At 37.0% G+C, this 13,231-nt stretch overlaps 1 protein-coding gene across 1 annotated transcript in view; it reads left to right on the top strand.

Annotated features, from left to right (window-relative positions):
- The window catches only part of LPCAT4 (lysophosphatidylcholine acyltransferase 4), a 57,841-nt gene that overhangs the window by 14,490 nt on the left and 30,120 nt on the right, over positions 1–13,231 (top strand). The window contains exons 2-6 of the mRNA XM_053702251.1: positions 9,305–9,447; positions 9,668–9,885; positions 10,053–10,165; positions 10,295–10,355; positions 10,507–10,565. Of these exons, the coding sequence (XP_053558226.1) occupies positions 9,305–9,447; positions 9,668–9,885; positions 10,053–10,165; positions 10,295–10,355; positions 10,507–10,565 (594 nt within the window). The remainder of the gene's footprint in view (positions 1–9,304; positions 9,448–9,667; positions 9,886–10,052; positions 10,166–10,294; positions 10,356–10,506; positions 10,566–13,231) is intronic.

Raw genomic sequence — 13,231 nt, 5'->3', positions numbered from 1 at the left:
TCCTACCAGGAGGCGCAAAGTTTCCCAAACCTCAAAATGCCTATTAATACACCACTCACCACACCCACAATTCAGTTTTACAAACTTTGCCTCCGATGGAGGTGGTGAAGTAAGTTTGTGCTTGATTTCTCTGATTTCTTCTATGATAAGCGCTTCTAAGCATTTTGAAGCCCAATTCCTCTGAGTACAATACAGTGTTTGTCAGAGGGATGTGAAGGGAGTATTGCCTATTGATTTGATGGTATTTCCTTGCGGGAAATCTTTTCAAAGGTTCTCTGTTATCGGTCATAGGGAATCATCTCCTACCTCCCTTTTCAGATCGATGATATACTCTTATATACCATTACCTCTGCTGATGCTTTTTCAGTACTAGTTTGGCTATCTGCTATATGTGGATGGGTGTCTTAAGGTAAGTATGTTTTTCGTATTTAAGACACTCTCAGCTATGGTTTGGCGCTTTTATGTATTAAAATAAAGTTTTAAATATATGTATAAGTCAGGTCTAAGTATATTTCCTTTTGCAGACTGTCGGCTTCAGTTTGAGAAGCATGTTTAGGAGGTTATTTTTCTTACCTGGGGTATAGTCTGTTTTTTCTTTTAATTTCACTGGGAAAATTAGGCTCGCGAGGGCGCAAAATGCTGTTATTTATTGCATAATTTTTGGCGCGTGAATTTTTTTGGCGCGATGGTACGTCTTTGACTCAAGTTCTTAATTTCCGGCGTCTTAGTTGACGCCAGGGTTCATTGCACAAGGTTGCGTCTGTGATGACGCAAGTTGCGTCATTTCCGGATGATGTTGGAGCCAAAAAATTTCAACTTCCTTTTGCGTTGTGCGTCATACTTGGCGCCATTTAAAAAATTAGTTTATTTTTCACCCCACTTCCTATATGCCTCTTGCCTTCTATATTCTCAGAGGGCTATGCTGTTTGCGTTTTTCCCATTCTGAAACTGCCATATAAGGAAATTGTAAATTTTGCTTTAATGTTGTTTTTTTCTTTTACATTTTGCAAGATGTCTCAATCTGATCCTGTCTCTAAAGCAACTGTTGGAACCCTGCTGCCTGATCACAGTTCTATCAAAGCTAAGTGTATCTGTTGTAATTTAGATGAGATTATATCTCCAGCTGTAGTATGTAACAGTTGTCATGATAAGCTTTTGCACACAGAAAACTTTTCCATCAGTACTAGTACAGTTTCTGTTGTTCCTTCAACATCTAATGTACATGATATCCCTGTTGATATGAAAAATTATATTGCTGATGCGATGGACGGCTTTGTCTGCTATCCCGCCTTCTAATAAACGTAAAAGGTCTTTTTAAAACTTCTCATAAAATTGATGAAATTTCTAATGACCGACAACATACTGAAATATCCTCCTCTGATGAGGTTCTCTCTGTTTCAGATGATTCTACCTCAGACATTGACACTGACAAATCTACTTATCTTTTCAAGATTGAGTATATTCGTTCCTTGTTAAAAGTTGGTTACTTTGGATATTGAGGAGTCTAGTCCTCTTGATATCAAAACTAGTAAACATTTAAATTCTGTTTATAAACCTCCTGTGGTTACTCCTGAGGTTTTTCCAGTTTCTGATGTGATTGCTAAGATATGGGTTAAGCCTGGTACTTCTTTCATTCCTTCTTCTAGGTTTAAAAGGTTGTACCCTTTGCCAGCGACTAGATTAGCGTTTTGGGAAAAAATCCCCAAAGTTGATGGGGCTATTTCTACTCTTGCCAAATGTACTACTATTCCTATGGAAGATAGTACTTTTAAAGATCCTTTAGAAAGGAAACTTGAATCTTATCTAAGGAAAGCTTATTCATATTCTGGCTATCTTCTCAGGCCTGCTATTGCTATGGCTGATGTTGCGGCTGAGTCAACCTTTTGGTTGGATAGCTTAGCACAACAGGAAACGGATCTTAATTTGTCTAGCATTGTTCGTTTTGCTTCAACATGCTAATCATTTTGTCTGTGATGCTATTTTTTGTTATCATCAAAATTGATGTTAAATCTATGTCTTTAGCTATTTTAGCTAGAAGAGCTTTATGGCTCAAATTTTAGAATGCTGACTTTTTTCTTTTTTTTTTTTTCAAGGTAACAATTTATTTGGTTCTCAGTTGGAATCAATTATTTCAACTATCACTGCGGGGAAGGGAGTTTTTTTGCCTTAGGATAAAAGATCTAAGGGTAAATATAAAGCTTCTAATGATTTTCGACAGAATAAGGAACAGAAAACCAATCCTTCCCCTAAAGACCCTGGTTCCAATTGGAAACCTTAAAGTTGGAATAAATCCAAGCCTATTAAGAAACCAAAGCCAGTCCCCAAGTCTGCATGAAAGTGCGGCCCTCGATCCAGTTCAGCTGGTGGGGGGGGGCAGATTTAAATTATTCCAAGACATTTGGGCAGATTCTGTTCAAAATCAGTGGATTCAGAGTATTGTCTCTCTCAAGGGTATCGAATAGGATTCAGAGTAAGACCTCCTGTGAGAAGATTCTTTCTCAAGTTCCAGCAAATCCTGTGAAGGCTCAGGCTTTTCTGAAGTGTGTTTCAGATCTAGAGCTTTCAGGGGTAATAATACCAGTTCCGTTTCAGGAACAGGGTCTGCGGTTTTATTCAAATCTATTCATTGTCCCAAAGAAAGGAAATTCCTTCAGGCCAGTTCTGGATCTGAAGTTTTTGAATCGTTTTGTACGAGTCCCAAATTTCAAGAAGGTGACTATAAGGACTATTTTGCCTTTTGTTTAGCAAGTTCCTTATATGTCCACGATAGACTTACAGGATGCATATCTTCAGATTCCGATTTATCCAGACCACTATCGGTTTCTGAGATTCTCTTTTCTAGACAAGCATTACCAATTTGTCGCTCTTCCATTTGGCCTAGCAACAGCTCCAAGGATCTTTTCAAAGGTTCTCGGTGCCCTTCCATCTGTAATCAAAGAACAGGGTATTGCAGTGTTTCCTTATTTGGACAATATCTTGGTTCTAGCTCAGTCTTTACATTTAGAATCTCACACAAATCAACTAGTGTTGTTTCTTCAAAAATATGGTTGGAGGATAAATTTACCAAAGAGTTTCTTGATTCCTCAGACAAGGGTCACCTTTTTTGGTTTCCAGATAGATTCAGTGTCTATGACTTTGTCCTTAACAGAAAAGAGACGAATGAAATTGGTTTCAGCTTCTCGAAACCTTCAGTCTCAATCGTTCCCTTCAGTGGCTATGTGCATGGAAATTTTAGGTCTCATGACTGCAGCATCGGATGCGATCCCCTTTGCTTTTTTTCACATGAGACCTCTACAGCTTTGTATGCTGAATCAATGGTGCAGGGATTATACTCTGATATCACAATTGATATACCTAAATCCCAACATTCAACACTCTCTGACTTGGTGGTTAGACCATCATCATTTGTTCATCCTACCTGGATTGTGATCACGTCAGATGCAAGTCTTTCAGGTTGGGGAGCAGTCTGGGGATCTCTGACAGCACAAGGGGTTTGGAAACCTCAAGAGGCGAGGTTACCAATCAATATTTTAGAACTCTGTGCTATTTTCAGGGCTCTTCAGGTTTGGCCTCTGTTAAAGAGAAAACCATTAATTTGTTTTCAGACGGACAATATCACAACTGTGGCATATGTCAATCATCAGGGTGGGACTCGCAGTCCCCTAGCTATGAAAGAAGTATCTTGGATACTTTCTTGGGCAGAATTCAGCTCTTGTCTAATTTCTGCGGTGCATATCCCAGGTGTAGACAATTGTGAAGCGGATTAGCTCAGCCGTCAGACCTTACATCCGGGGGAGTGGTCTCTCCATCCAGATGTATTTTGTCAGATTGTACAGATGTGGGGTCTTCCAGAAATAGATCTGATGGCTTCTCATCTAAACCAGAAACATCCCAGGTACCTGTCTAGGTCCAGGGATCCTCAGGCGGAGATGGTGGATGCTTTAGCAGTTCCTTGGTTTTTTCAACCTGCTTATATCTTTCAGCCTCTAGTTCTTCTTCCAAGAGTGATCTCCAAGATCATTATGGAACAATCGTATGTGTTTCTGATAGCACCAGCGTGGCCTCACAGGTTTTGGTATGCAGATTTTGTTTGGATGTCCAGTTGCCAGCCTTGGCCACTTTCTCTAAGGTCAGACCTTCTGTCTCAAGTGCCGTTTTTCCATCAGGATCTCAAATTGTTAAATTTGAAGGTATGGTAATTGAACGCTTAGTCATAGAGGTTTCTCTGACTCAGTGATTAATACTATGCTACAGGCTCGTAATTCTGTTTCAAGGAAGACTTATTATCGAATTTGGAAGACCTATATTTCATGGTGTTCCTCTCATAAATTCTCCTGGCATTCTTTTAGAATACCTAGAATTTTACAGTTCCTTCGGGATGGTTTGAATAAAGGTTTGTCTGCAAGTACTTTGAAGGGACAAATATCTGCTCTTTCGGTTTTATTTCATAGAAAGATTGCTAAGCTTCCTGATATTCACTGTTTTTTGTTCAGGCTTTGGTTCGTATCAAGCCTGTTATTAAATCAATCTCTCCTTCTTGGAATCTTAATTTGGGTTTGAAGACTTTTCAGGCTCCTCCTTTTGAGCCTATGCATTCTTTGGATATTAAACTACTTTCTTGGAAAGTGTTGTTTCTTTTGGCTATATCTTCAGCTAGAAGAGTTTCCGAATTCTCTGCTCTCTCTTGTGAGTCTCCTTTTCTGATTTTTCCATCAGGATAAGACTGTTTTGCGGACTTCGTTTAAATTTCTTCCTAAGGTTGTGAATTCTAACAACATTAGTAGGGAAATTGTTGTTCCTTCCTTGTGTCCTAATCCCAAGAATGCTCTTGAAAGATCTTTGCATTCTTTGGATGTTGTAAGAGCTTTGAAATATGTTGAAGCTACTAAAGATTTCAGGAAAACTTCTAGTCTATTTGTTTTGTTTTTTTCTGGTCCTAGGAAAGGTCAGAAAGCCGCTGCCATTTCTTTGGCATCTTGGTTGAAGCTTTTGATTCAGAAAACTTATTTGGAGGCGGGACAGTCCCCACCTCAGAGAATCACAGCTCATTCTACTAGATCAGTCTCCACTTCTTGGGATTTTAAGAATGAAGCTTCAGTTGATCAGAATTGCAAAGCAGCAACTTGGTCTTCTTTGCATACATTTACTAAATTCTAATGTTTTGATGTTTTTTGCTTCTTCTGAAGCAGTCTTTGGTAGAAAAGTTCTTCAGGCAGCTGTTTCAGTTTGATTCTTCTAATGTTTTAAGTTTTTTTTTTTTTTCTTTCAATTTATGAGAAAACTTATTTTGTGTGGATGGATTTTAATATTTTTCAGCGGAAAATGGCTGTTTTTATTTTATCCCTCCCTTTCTAGTGACTCTTCTGTGGACTTCCACACCTTGGGTATTTCTATCCCATACGTCACTAGCTCATGGACTCTTGCCAATTACATGAAAGAAAACATAATTTATGTAAGAACGTGCCTTATAAATTAATTTCTTTCATGTTGGCAAGAGTCCATGAGGCCTACCCTTTTTCTGGTGGTTATGATTTCTTGTATAAAAGCTCAATTATATTTCCAGTTCCTCTTTTTTGTATGCTATTTTACTCCTTTTTCTATCACCCCACTACTTGGCTATTCATTAAACTGAATTGTGGGTGTGGTGAGGGGTGTATTTATAGGCATTTTGAGGTTTGGGAAATTTTGCCCCTCCTGGTAGGATTGTATATCCCATACGTCACTAGCTCATGGACTCTTGCCAATATGAAAGAAATGAATTTATCAGGTAAAGTCTTACATAAATTATGTTATGTAAATCTCCCACACAATATTCCTAGGGTATCCATGAGAGAACACAGCATAGTTGTTGTGTTTATTTACAAGGCCTATGTTTGAGGCCTGACATCACAAAAACTATAAGATAGTAACCACGGAAACTCAGCAGTTGTTCCCTGTAACAGCTCCATATATAGCCATCATGTAAACAGACAGGCGCAAGAGTAAACAAAAAAGTTAGCTTTAGTAACCAATATTCCCACATCTTATATATACAGACTGGGGCCCATCACTTATATTGTTAATGAGTGTCTTCTTTTTTTTTCTTATATAATTTTATGTAGGTGTGGATAATAAGCTATGTTTCACAATAGATAGATGCAACAGCATCAACCATCAGACTCTCCTAAAAGTACACACCTTGGTTAGGGAAGAAAACTACTAATGTTGTTTAGTATACAACATTTTTCTGGGGAACATAAAATATATAGACATTAGCCATCATGTGACAGAGACGGTGTTCTTTAGCTTTTTTAGAGCCAGGTGTGCTTTTATGTTTTTAATATAATTTTGGCACTTAACTTTTCTTTGTAACTATCCCCTACTTTATTACACATTCTATAAAAGAATGGAGCAGTTTACTCCTTTGCCATTTATTGTTATTGTAACCCCCGCCCCCCCAATAAATATTTTTTAAATAAAATGCTAATAAAAATACAGACCAAATGAGTATTGGTTCAAACATGTAGGGCATGTTGGGTCAAGCTAATAATTTTAAGTTGCATACATTTGGGGAGCTAAAAAAACGATATACTAATATATTATACATACATGTTATGACATTCCAGATGTTAAAGATTATCACTGCCTTAAAGTGACAGTAAACATGAAATACATAAAACATAATTTTCAGTGTGTACCTTAAAGTGAAAGTAAATCCTAGTGTTTTACAAATTCTAGGATTGACTATTGAAACAAATAAAGGGAACTTTCATTCATGAAGTATAAGATGCTTCATGTAGAAAGCTCCTTTATTTGATTCAATCGATCGCCGCTCTTAGCTCCTACAGCAGCCCAGGCTAAAAAATGTTTTAGCTAAGAGGTGACGTTTTCACCTCTTAGTCAATAGCCGTGTGATAAATCCAGCTTGGCGCCCATGGGAGCCGGATTTAGCCATGCGCTGCTGTAGGAGCTAAGAACAGCGATCAATTGAATCAAATAAAGGAGCTTTCTACATGAAGTATCTTATACTTTATGAATGAAAGTCCCCTTTTATTTGTTTCAATAGTAAATCCTAGCATTTGTAAAACGCTAGGATTTACTTTCACTTTAAAGGTTTTATTGACCTATAAATTAAAGGGATGGTAAACACCCTGACGTTTTTTTATGTACAATGTTTAGTTATACTTAATTAAGCAACTTTGCAATATATTTTTATTGTTTATTTTGCCCTTTTTCATGTTATTTAACTCTGAAAAATAAGCCATTTGTAATTTGCAGAACATAAAATGTACCATGTTGATTTCTTAAGGCTAACCTTGCTACATATATATGTCTTTAATTGGCTTTATCAGATACCAACTGCAACACCATGTACTTTATATTAACTTTATGACTGTTGCTACCACAAAATTTAACTTGTTAACCAGTGTGGTATTGATGTGACAATCTGCCATTGTATTTATAAATTATTTAAGTAAGTTACTTTTCAAGGATAGATCATATGATGGAGATTATTTATATTCATATTTATATGTTTATTCCGTCTCTTAGAAACTCTCATAGGCAGTGATTGTTGTTCGTTTTTGAGTCTCTTCTTAGCATAAAGATCCAGTCCTTGAATACTGTTCACACCCACACACAAGCCCTATATTTGTGCACTCTCAATACCATTATGTTAATTGTTCATATTCTAATTAAAGTAAAATAGAAACAACCCACATCTCCATGACTTGCAAACAAATCCAATGCTGGTGCATTTAAAACCACATCGGAAGAGTTCTTGTTGAACTCCCCAACCCTCCCTTGATTTAAAGGTTATATTTGAATACACCTTAGTTCATTCTCTCGTAATTTATTTTTTAGAAATGCGTATCTTGTGTAATCTGTGTCTGTACTGATTAAAACAAACCGCAACATTAGCTATGTGCCTGCCTCTTCTCATAAATACACACAGTACATTATCAAATCTTGTGGGAAGCTGCAATCATTTTAAGGGACCTCCTGGGGGTCCCAACCCCAGTTTGAAAGGCACTGACAGTGGCACGCCCTGCCTTCGCCTTGGCTTCTCCAGATACGGAAAGTGGTGGGTGGTGTTGAAATGCAATTGCAACAAACAAGGTGTTAATCTGTTATAATAATGTTCAGACTCGGCTAATATGTTAATCTATTGGAAGACTGCAGAAAAAAAACTAATTACAAGGTGTTTTCTGTCCTTTTTCAAAGTGAACGTAAATTTTGATACTTTAGTGCCTGGTTTTTAAAAATTCGATTAAAAACAGGGGCACTTTAATTCATCAAAATTTACATTTCACTCCTGTTGTGAAAAAAACTTACCTTTTTAATCTTCACAGCAGCTCCAGCTTCCTCCGGTCGTCGCAAGCCATTTCTGATGTCAGAAATGATGGATAGGTTATACTCCAATCGCAGCTTCCCCCCCCCCAGGGGAATCGGTGTCTGATTCAACTCCGTGATTGGAGGAAACCAAATTCCTTATTTTAGACCCAGGAAGAGGCTTTGCAACGGGTGGAGGAAGCTGGAGCTGCTGTGAAGATTAAAGGGTAAGTATTTTTTCACAACAGGAGTGAAATGTAAATTTTGATGAATTAAAGTGCCCCTATTTTTAGCATCAAAATTTACATTTAAGGATGTAACACCCCACTCCCCCCCCCCCCCACATGACCACCTCTCTAGGTGCTAGTCATATGGCACTGAATGGTTCATTGCAGTATGGTTAGCACAGCTATTGGAGGAGAGGTAGAAACGTCACCTCTTTAAAAATAATTAGCTTTGCGGTGGGCGGCCAGAAGGGTTATGTTAGTAGAAAGAGAAATAAAATAAAGGTACGTTTTAGCACGTTAAATTAAAAATCATTAATTTATGTACCTTTTTTATTTTACTCCTTACATGCAGACTACCGTGTTTTTTTTAAAAACGCTGCAGTTTGCCATCGCTGTACAGTTTTAGGATTTAGATAAAGCATTGAATTTAAAAAAAACTTTCCAATATACTTCCATAATAAAAATGTGCACTTTTTTATATGCACACTTTCTGAGGCTCCAGCTCCTACTGAACTTGTGCAAAAGTGCACAGTATATACATATATTCAATTTTGTGATTGGCTGAAGGCTCACATGATACAGGGGGAGGGAACTATTTTACTGCTCATTTCAAATTTAAAGTGTTTTGTGTATTTGTCAATTATTCAATTCTACTGTATTAAATAGTCCTTTTATGTTTGATGCCTCTGACTATAGAACTTTTATTCCAATGAACGTTCCCTGTATAAATTTATAATTTGTCCTTCTTGTTTTTTTTTTTTTTGCAGTTTTATATCTTGGGTCCAATACTATTCCCCCTGCGTTTCTTGCTGGCTGCAATCTTCCTTTTCCTCATGTGGCCTATTGCTGCATTGCGAGTGGCTGGGCTCACAGAGGAAGAACTCAGCCGACCAATCCGACACAGGCGAGTGTAAGTCCTCCAATCTTGCAAAGTGCAAAAAATAAAAATTTGTTGGCCGCCTTCTTATTTTTATTTTTTAAATTAAATAAACATGAGGTGCTAGGTGCATAAATAGGCAGATGTCATCATTTCTGTAACACAGCATGTTCATTTTTACACTTTTGTTTTTCATCTCCTACTTTTTCTTTTTGTTGCACCCATCCTGTGTATCTCCTCCCCCTGTGCACAGTATCCTACATCACCTAATTTATCTCCTGAGCCGCACCATGTTCTTCATGTGTGGTTTCCACTGGATCACCATCCGTGGCCGTCGTGCTCTCAGTTCAGAGGCCCCACTTCTGGTCGTGGCCCCTCACTCCACCTTCTTCGATCCCATTGTCACTGTGGTGTGTGACCTTCCATCAGTGGTGTCTCGTGTGGAGAACCTCAACATTCCTGTCATAGGAGGTGAGCAGAATTAAGACTTATTTTAGGTAAATAGGTTTATATAGTGCATGTGAACACAAGGCTTCTTATGTTGCTTTAGTGGATAGATAGTAGGGTAATGCACATCAGGACATGGAGCAGTGCTTAATATTGTAGTCAGAATTTTAGTATTCATTCTTTGCTCTTAGCTCTGCTCCGTTTCAATCAATCCATCATGGTTTCCCGTCATGATCCAGCCTCTCGGAAGAAGGTGGTAGAAGAGGTAAAGAGACGAGCAACCTCAAAAGGAGAGTGGCCTCAGGTAGGACAAATGCATTTAATATTGTCTCAAGTCCACTCTCAACACATATTCTTTTTCTCTGTCTATATTTGTGGCTGGGTCTTTTTCTAGCTTTGGTATCTTTTCATCTCTTCATTTTGTTTTTTCCAGGTGTTGTTTTTCCCAGAGGGAACTAATGGCAATGGCAAAGTGTTACTGAAATTTAAACCAGGTAAGAACCTGAGAGGACTATGCTTTGATATTAGTTCATGTACTGCACGTAAAATGGCTTATACCTAGTGATAGCCACCCATTTACAAATATATTTATTGTATTGGTACTTTATCCCTCCTATTGTGTCTTACATCTTTCCTGTATTGTAGGTGCTTTTGTGGCCGGTGTCCCAGTACAGCCAGTGCTTATGAGATACCCCAACAAACTGGTGAGTGAACAAAAATATAGCGTTTGATAGCAGCTAATGATTTCTTGGCCCAATAACTCCACTTCCTATTAAAGGGATACTAAACTTCAATTTTTTTTCTTCTTTAATGAATCCGATAGAACATGCAATTTTAATCAACTTTCTAATTTACTCATATTTTTTTTTCTTCATTCTCTTGCTATCTTTATTTTAAAAGCAGGGATGTAAAGCTTAGGAGCCGGACCATTTTTGGTTCAGAACCTTGGTTACTCTTGCTTATTAGTGGCTATCTTTATCGTGGAAAAAAAAATTTGGGTTTAGTATCCCTTCAAGCTTATATCAGCTATCATGAACTGCATTGCAAAATATGTTATAAAACATTTAACACTGTGGTTTTGTTAGCCCAGTTTACAAGGTTTTGCAAATCAAGAGCAATTCGGGTATACTCATCATCTAAAAAAAAACAAAAAAAAAACCCAACTTGAATCCATATTGCTGGTCTCCCTATTTGTGGCCAGTTGGGGATGGATGGGAATATGCTTGTGATGCTTGAGTTCACCAGTCTCTGTGTAGAATGTTTCAGATTTGGGTACATTTCCTTGTACTTAAGTATCATGAAAGCACACGAACCTCTCTGGGACGAAGTGGAATAAATACACTTTTCAGAGGTATTCTACAGAAAAAGTAGTCAAAAAAATACAAACATTTGTATTGCAATGTTTTATTTATTTATTTTTTTATCCTTTTTTATTGTGGTTTGAAAGACAATATCATGTGACAAACAAAATGAAATAAGTAATAATAAAAGAAAAGATTGTACATCAGTCTTCATATTAGCCAATATTCACAAAAATACAAACTACAAAGTTATACTGTTACATAATGAATTTTAATAATATACAATAATACAATCCGTATCTGTAGCATGAATTCAAAATAAGCACAGTATAATATAATTTTTATGTATACACGTTATCATATGGAGAAACGAAAGAAATTATCTCTTTTCAAACCTCAGATTTTTACCTTTTACCCCACTCAGTGATGTACGCTCTGATCACACATCCCTTAAACAAAAACTTTCTCTTGACCTACATCAAGGGGAAAATAAAATTAAAATAAAAAGGGAAAAGAACACCACTCTCTCTTAATTCCAAACCCATTCTCCTCTGTCTTGCATACTGTATATATTCCGTATGAATAAATGGGGCAATATATTCATGTTTTATTTTTCTTAATTAAAGGGACACTGAACCCAAATTTTTTCTTTCATGATTCAGATAGAGCATTTAATTTTAAGCAACTTTCTACTTTACTCCTATTATCAATTTTTCTTCGTTCTCTTGCTATCTTTATTTAAAAAAGGCATCTAAGATTTTTTATTAGTTCAGTCTCTGGACAGCACTTTTTTATTGGTAGATGAATGTATCCACCAATTAGCAAGAACAACCCAGGTTGTTCACCAAAAATGGGCCGGCATCTAAACTTACATTCTTGCATTTCAAATAAAGATACCAAGAGAATTAAGAAAATTTGATAATAGGAGTAAATTAGAAAATTGCTTAAAATGTCATGCCCTATCTGAATCAGATGGGGACACTGAACCCAAATTTGTTTTGTGATTCAGATAGAGCATGCAATTTTAAGCAACTTTCTAATTTACTCCTATTATCAAATTTTCTTAATTCTCTTGGTATCTTTATTTGAAATGCAAGAATGTAAGTTTAGATGCCGGCCCATTTTTGGTGAACACACTGTGTTGTTCTTGCTGATTGGTGGATAAATTCACCCACTAATAAACAAGTGCTTTCCATGGTCCTGAACGAAAAAAATAGCTTAGATGCCTTCTTTTTCAAATAAAGAAAGCAAGAGAATGAAGAAAAATTCATAATAGAAGTAAATTAGAAAGTTGCTTAAATTTGCATGCTCTATCTGAATCATGAAAGAAAAAATTTGGGTTCAGTGTCCCTTTAAACATTTTACATTGAAATGAAATAAAATGTTGTTTAATATCCCTTTAAACAGACATTAAACAGCTGAGTACAACTACAGTAGCACAGTTACTACCCACCCTAGTATTGTTTTCCCTCCTGTACCTGCAGCTCTCTTTAAAGCCGTTCTCTTATTTTAACTCATTATCAAAGCCAGCTACTAAAGCTCTGCATTTTATACTGGACGCCGCCATCTTGCAGCTTGTGTATTGCTGCATCCTGTCGCATAAGCAGTGCACATTAACAGATCTGTCATGTTATTGGATTTTTGACAGCTGCGCCTTTCAATTTTGTTTAGCTCACATCATATAGAACGAATTTGTTACTTTTTTGCAGAGCTTAAGTTGCATAACAAATAGTAGCTCCAAGGTGGCTGCACCCAGTGTGAAGATGCAGAGATTCACTAAAATACTTGTAAGGAGTTAAAATAAGAGTGTTTCTGAAGACAGCTGCTGGTACAGGAGGAAAACCAATATTATGGTGATTAGTAACCATTCTATTGTAGTTGTACTCAGCAGTTTACTGTCCTTTTTAAAGCCTTGAGCAATTCTATCTGACTTGGCTACAGGATACATTCATGTGATCTTCAATACCCACCAATGAATTGCCACCATTTGTTCTTCCATATACCCACCACTCTTTGCACATGTAAATGTAGACAATATCTTTTAGTTCTAACATTACTCTTTCACTGAA

This window comes from Bombina bombina, chromosome 2 (assembly GCF_027579735.1).
Source record: "Bombina bombina isolate aBomBom1 chromosome 2, aBomBom1.pri, whole genome shotgun sequence".
Taxonomy (NCBI): Eukaryota; Metazoa; Chordata; class Amphibia; order Anura; family Bombinatoridae; genus Bombina; species Bombina bombina.
Note: the sequence above shows the minus strand (reverse complement) of the source record. Positions and strands in the feature narration are given on the sequence as shown.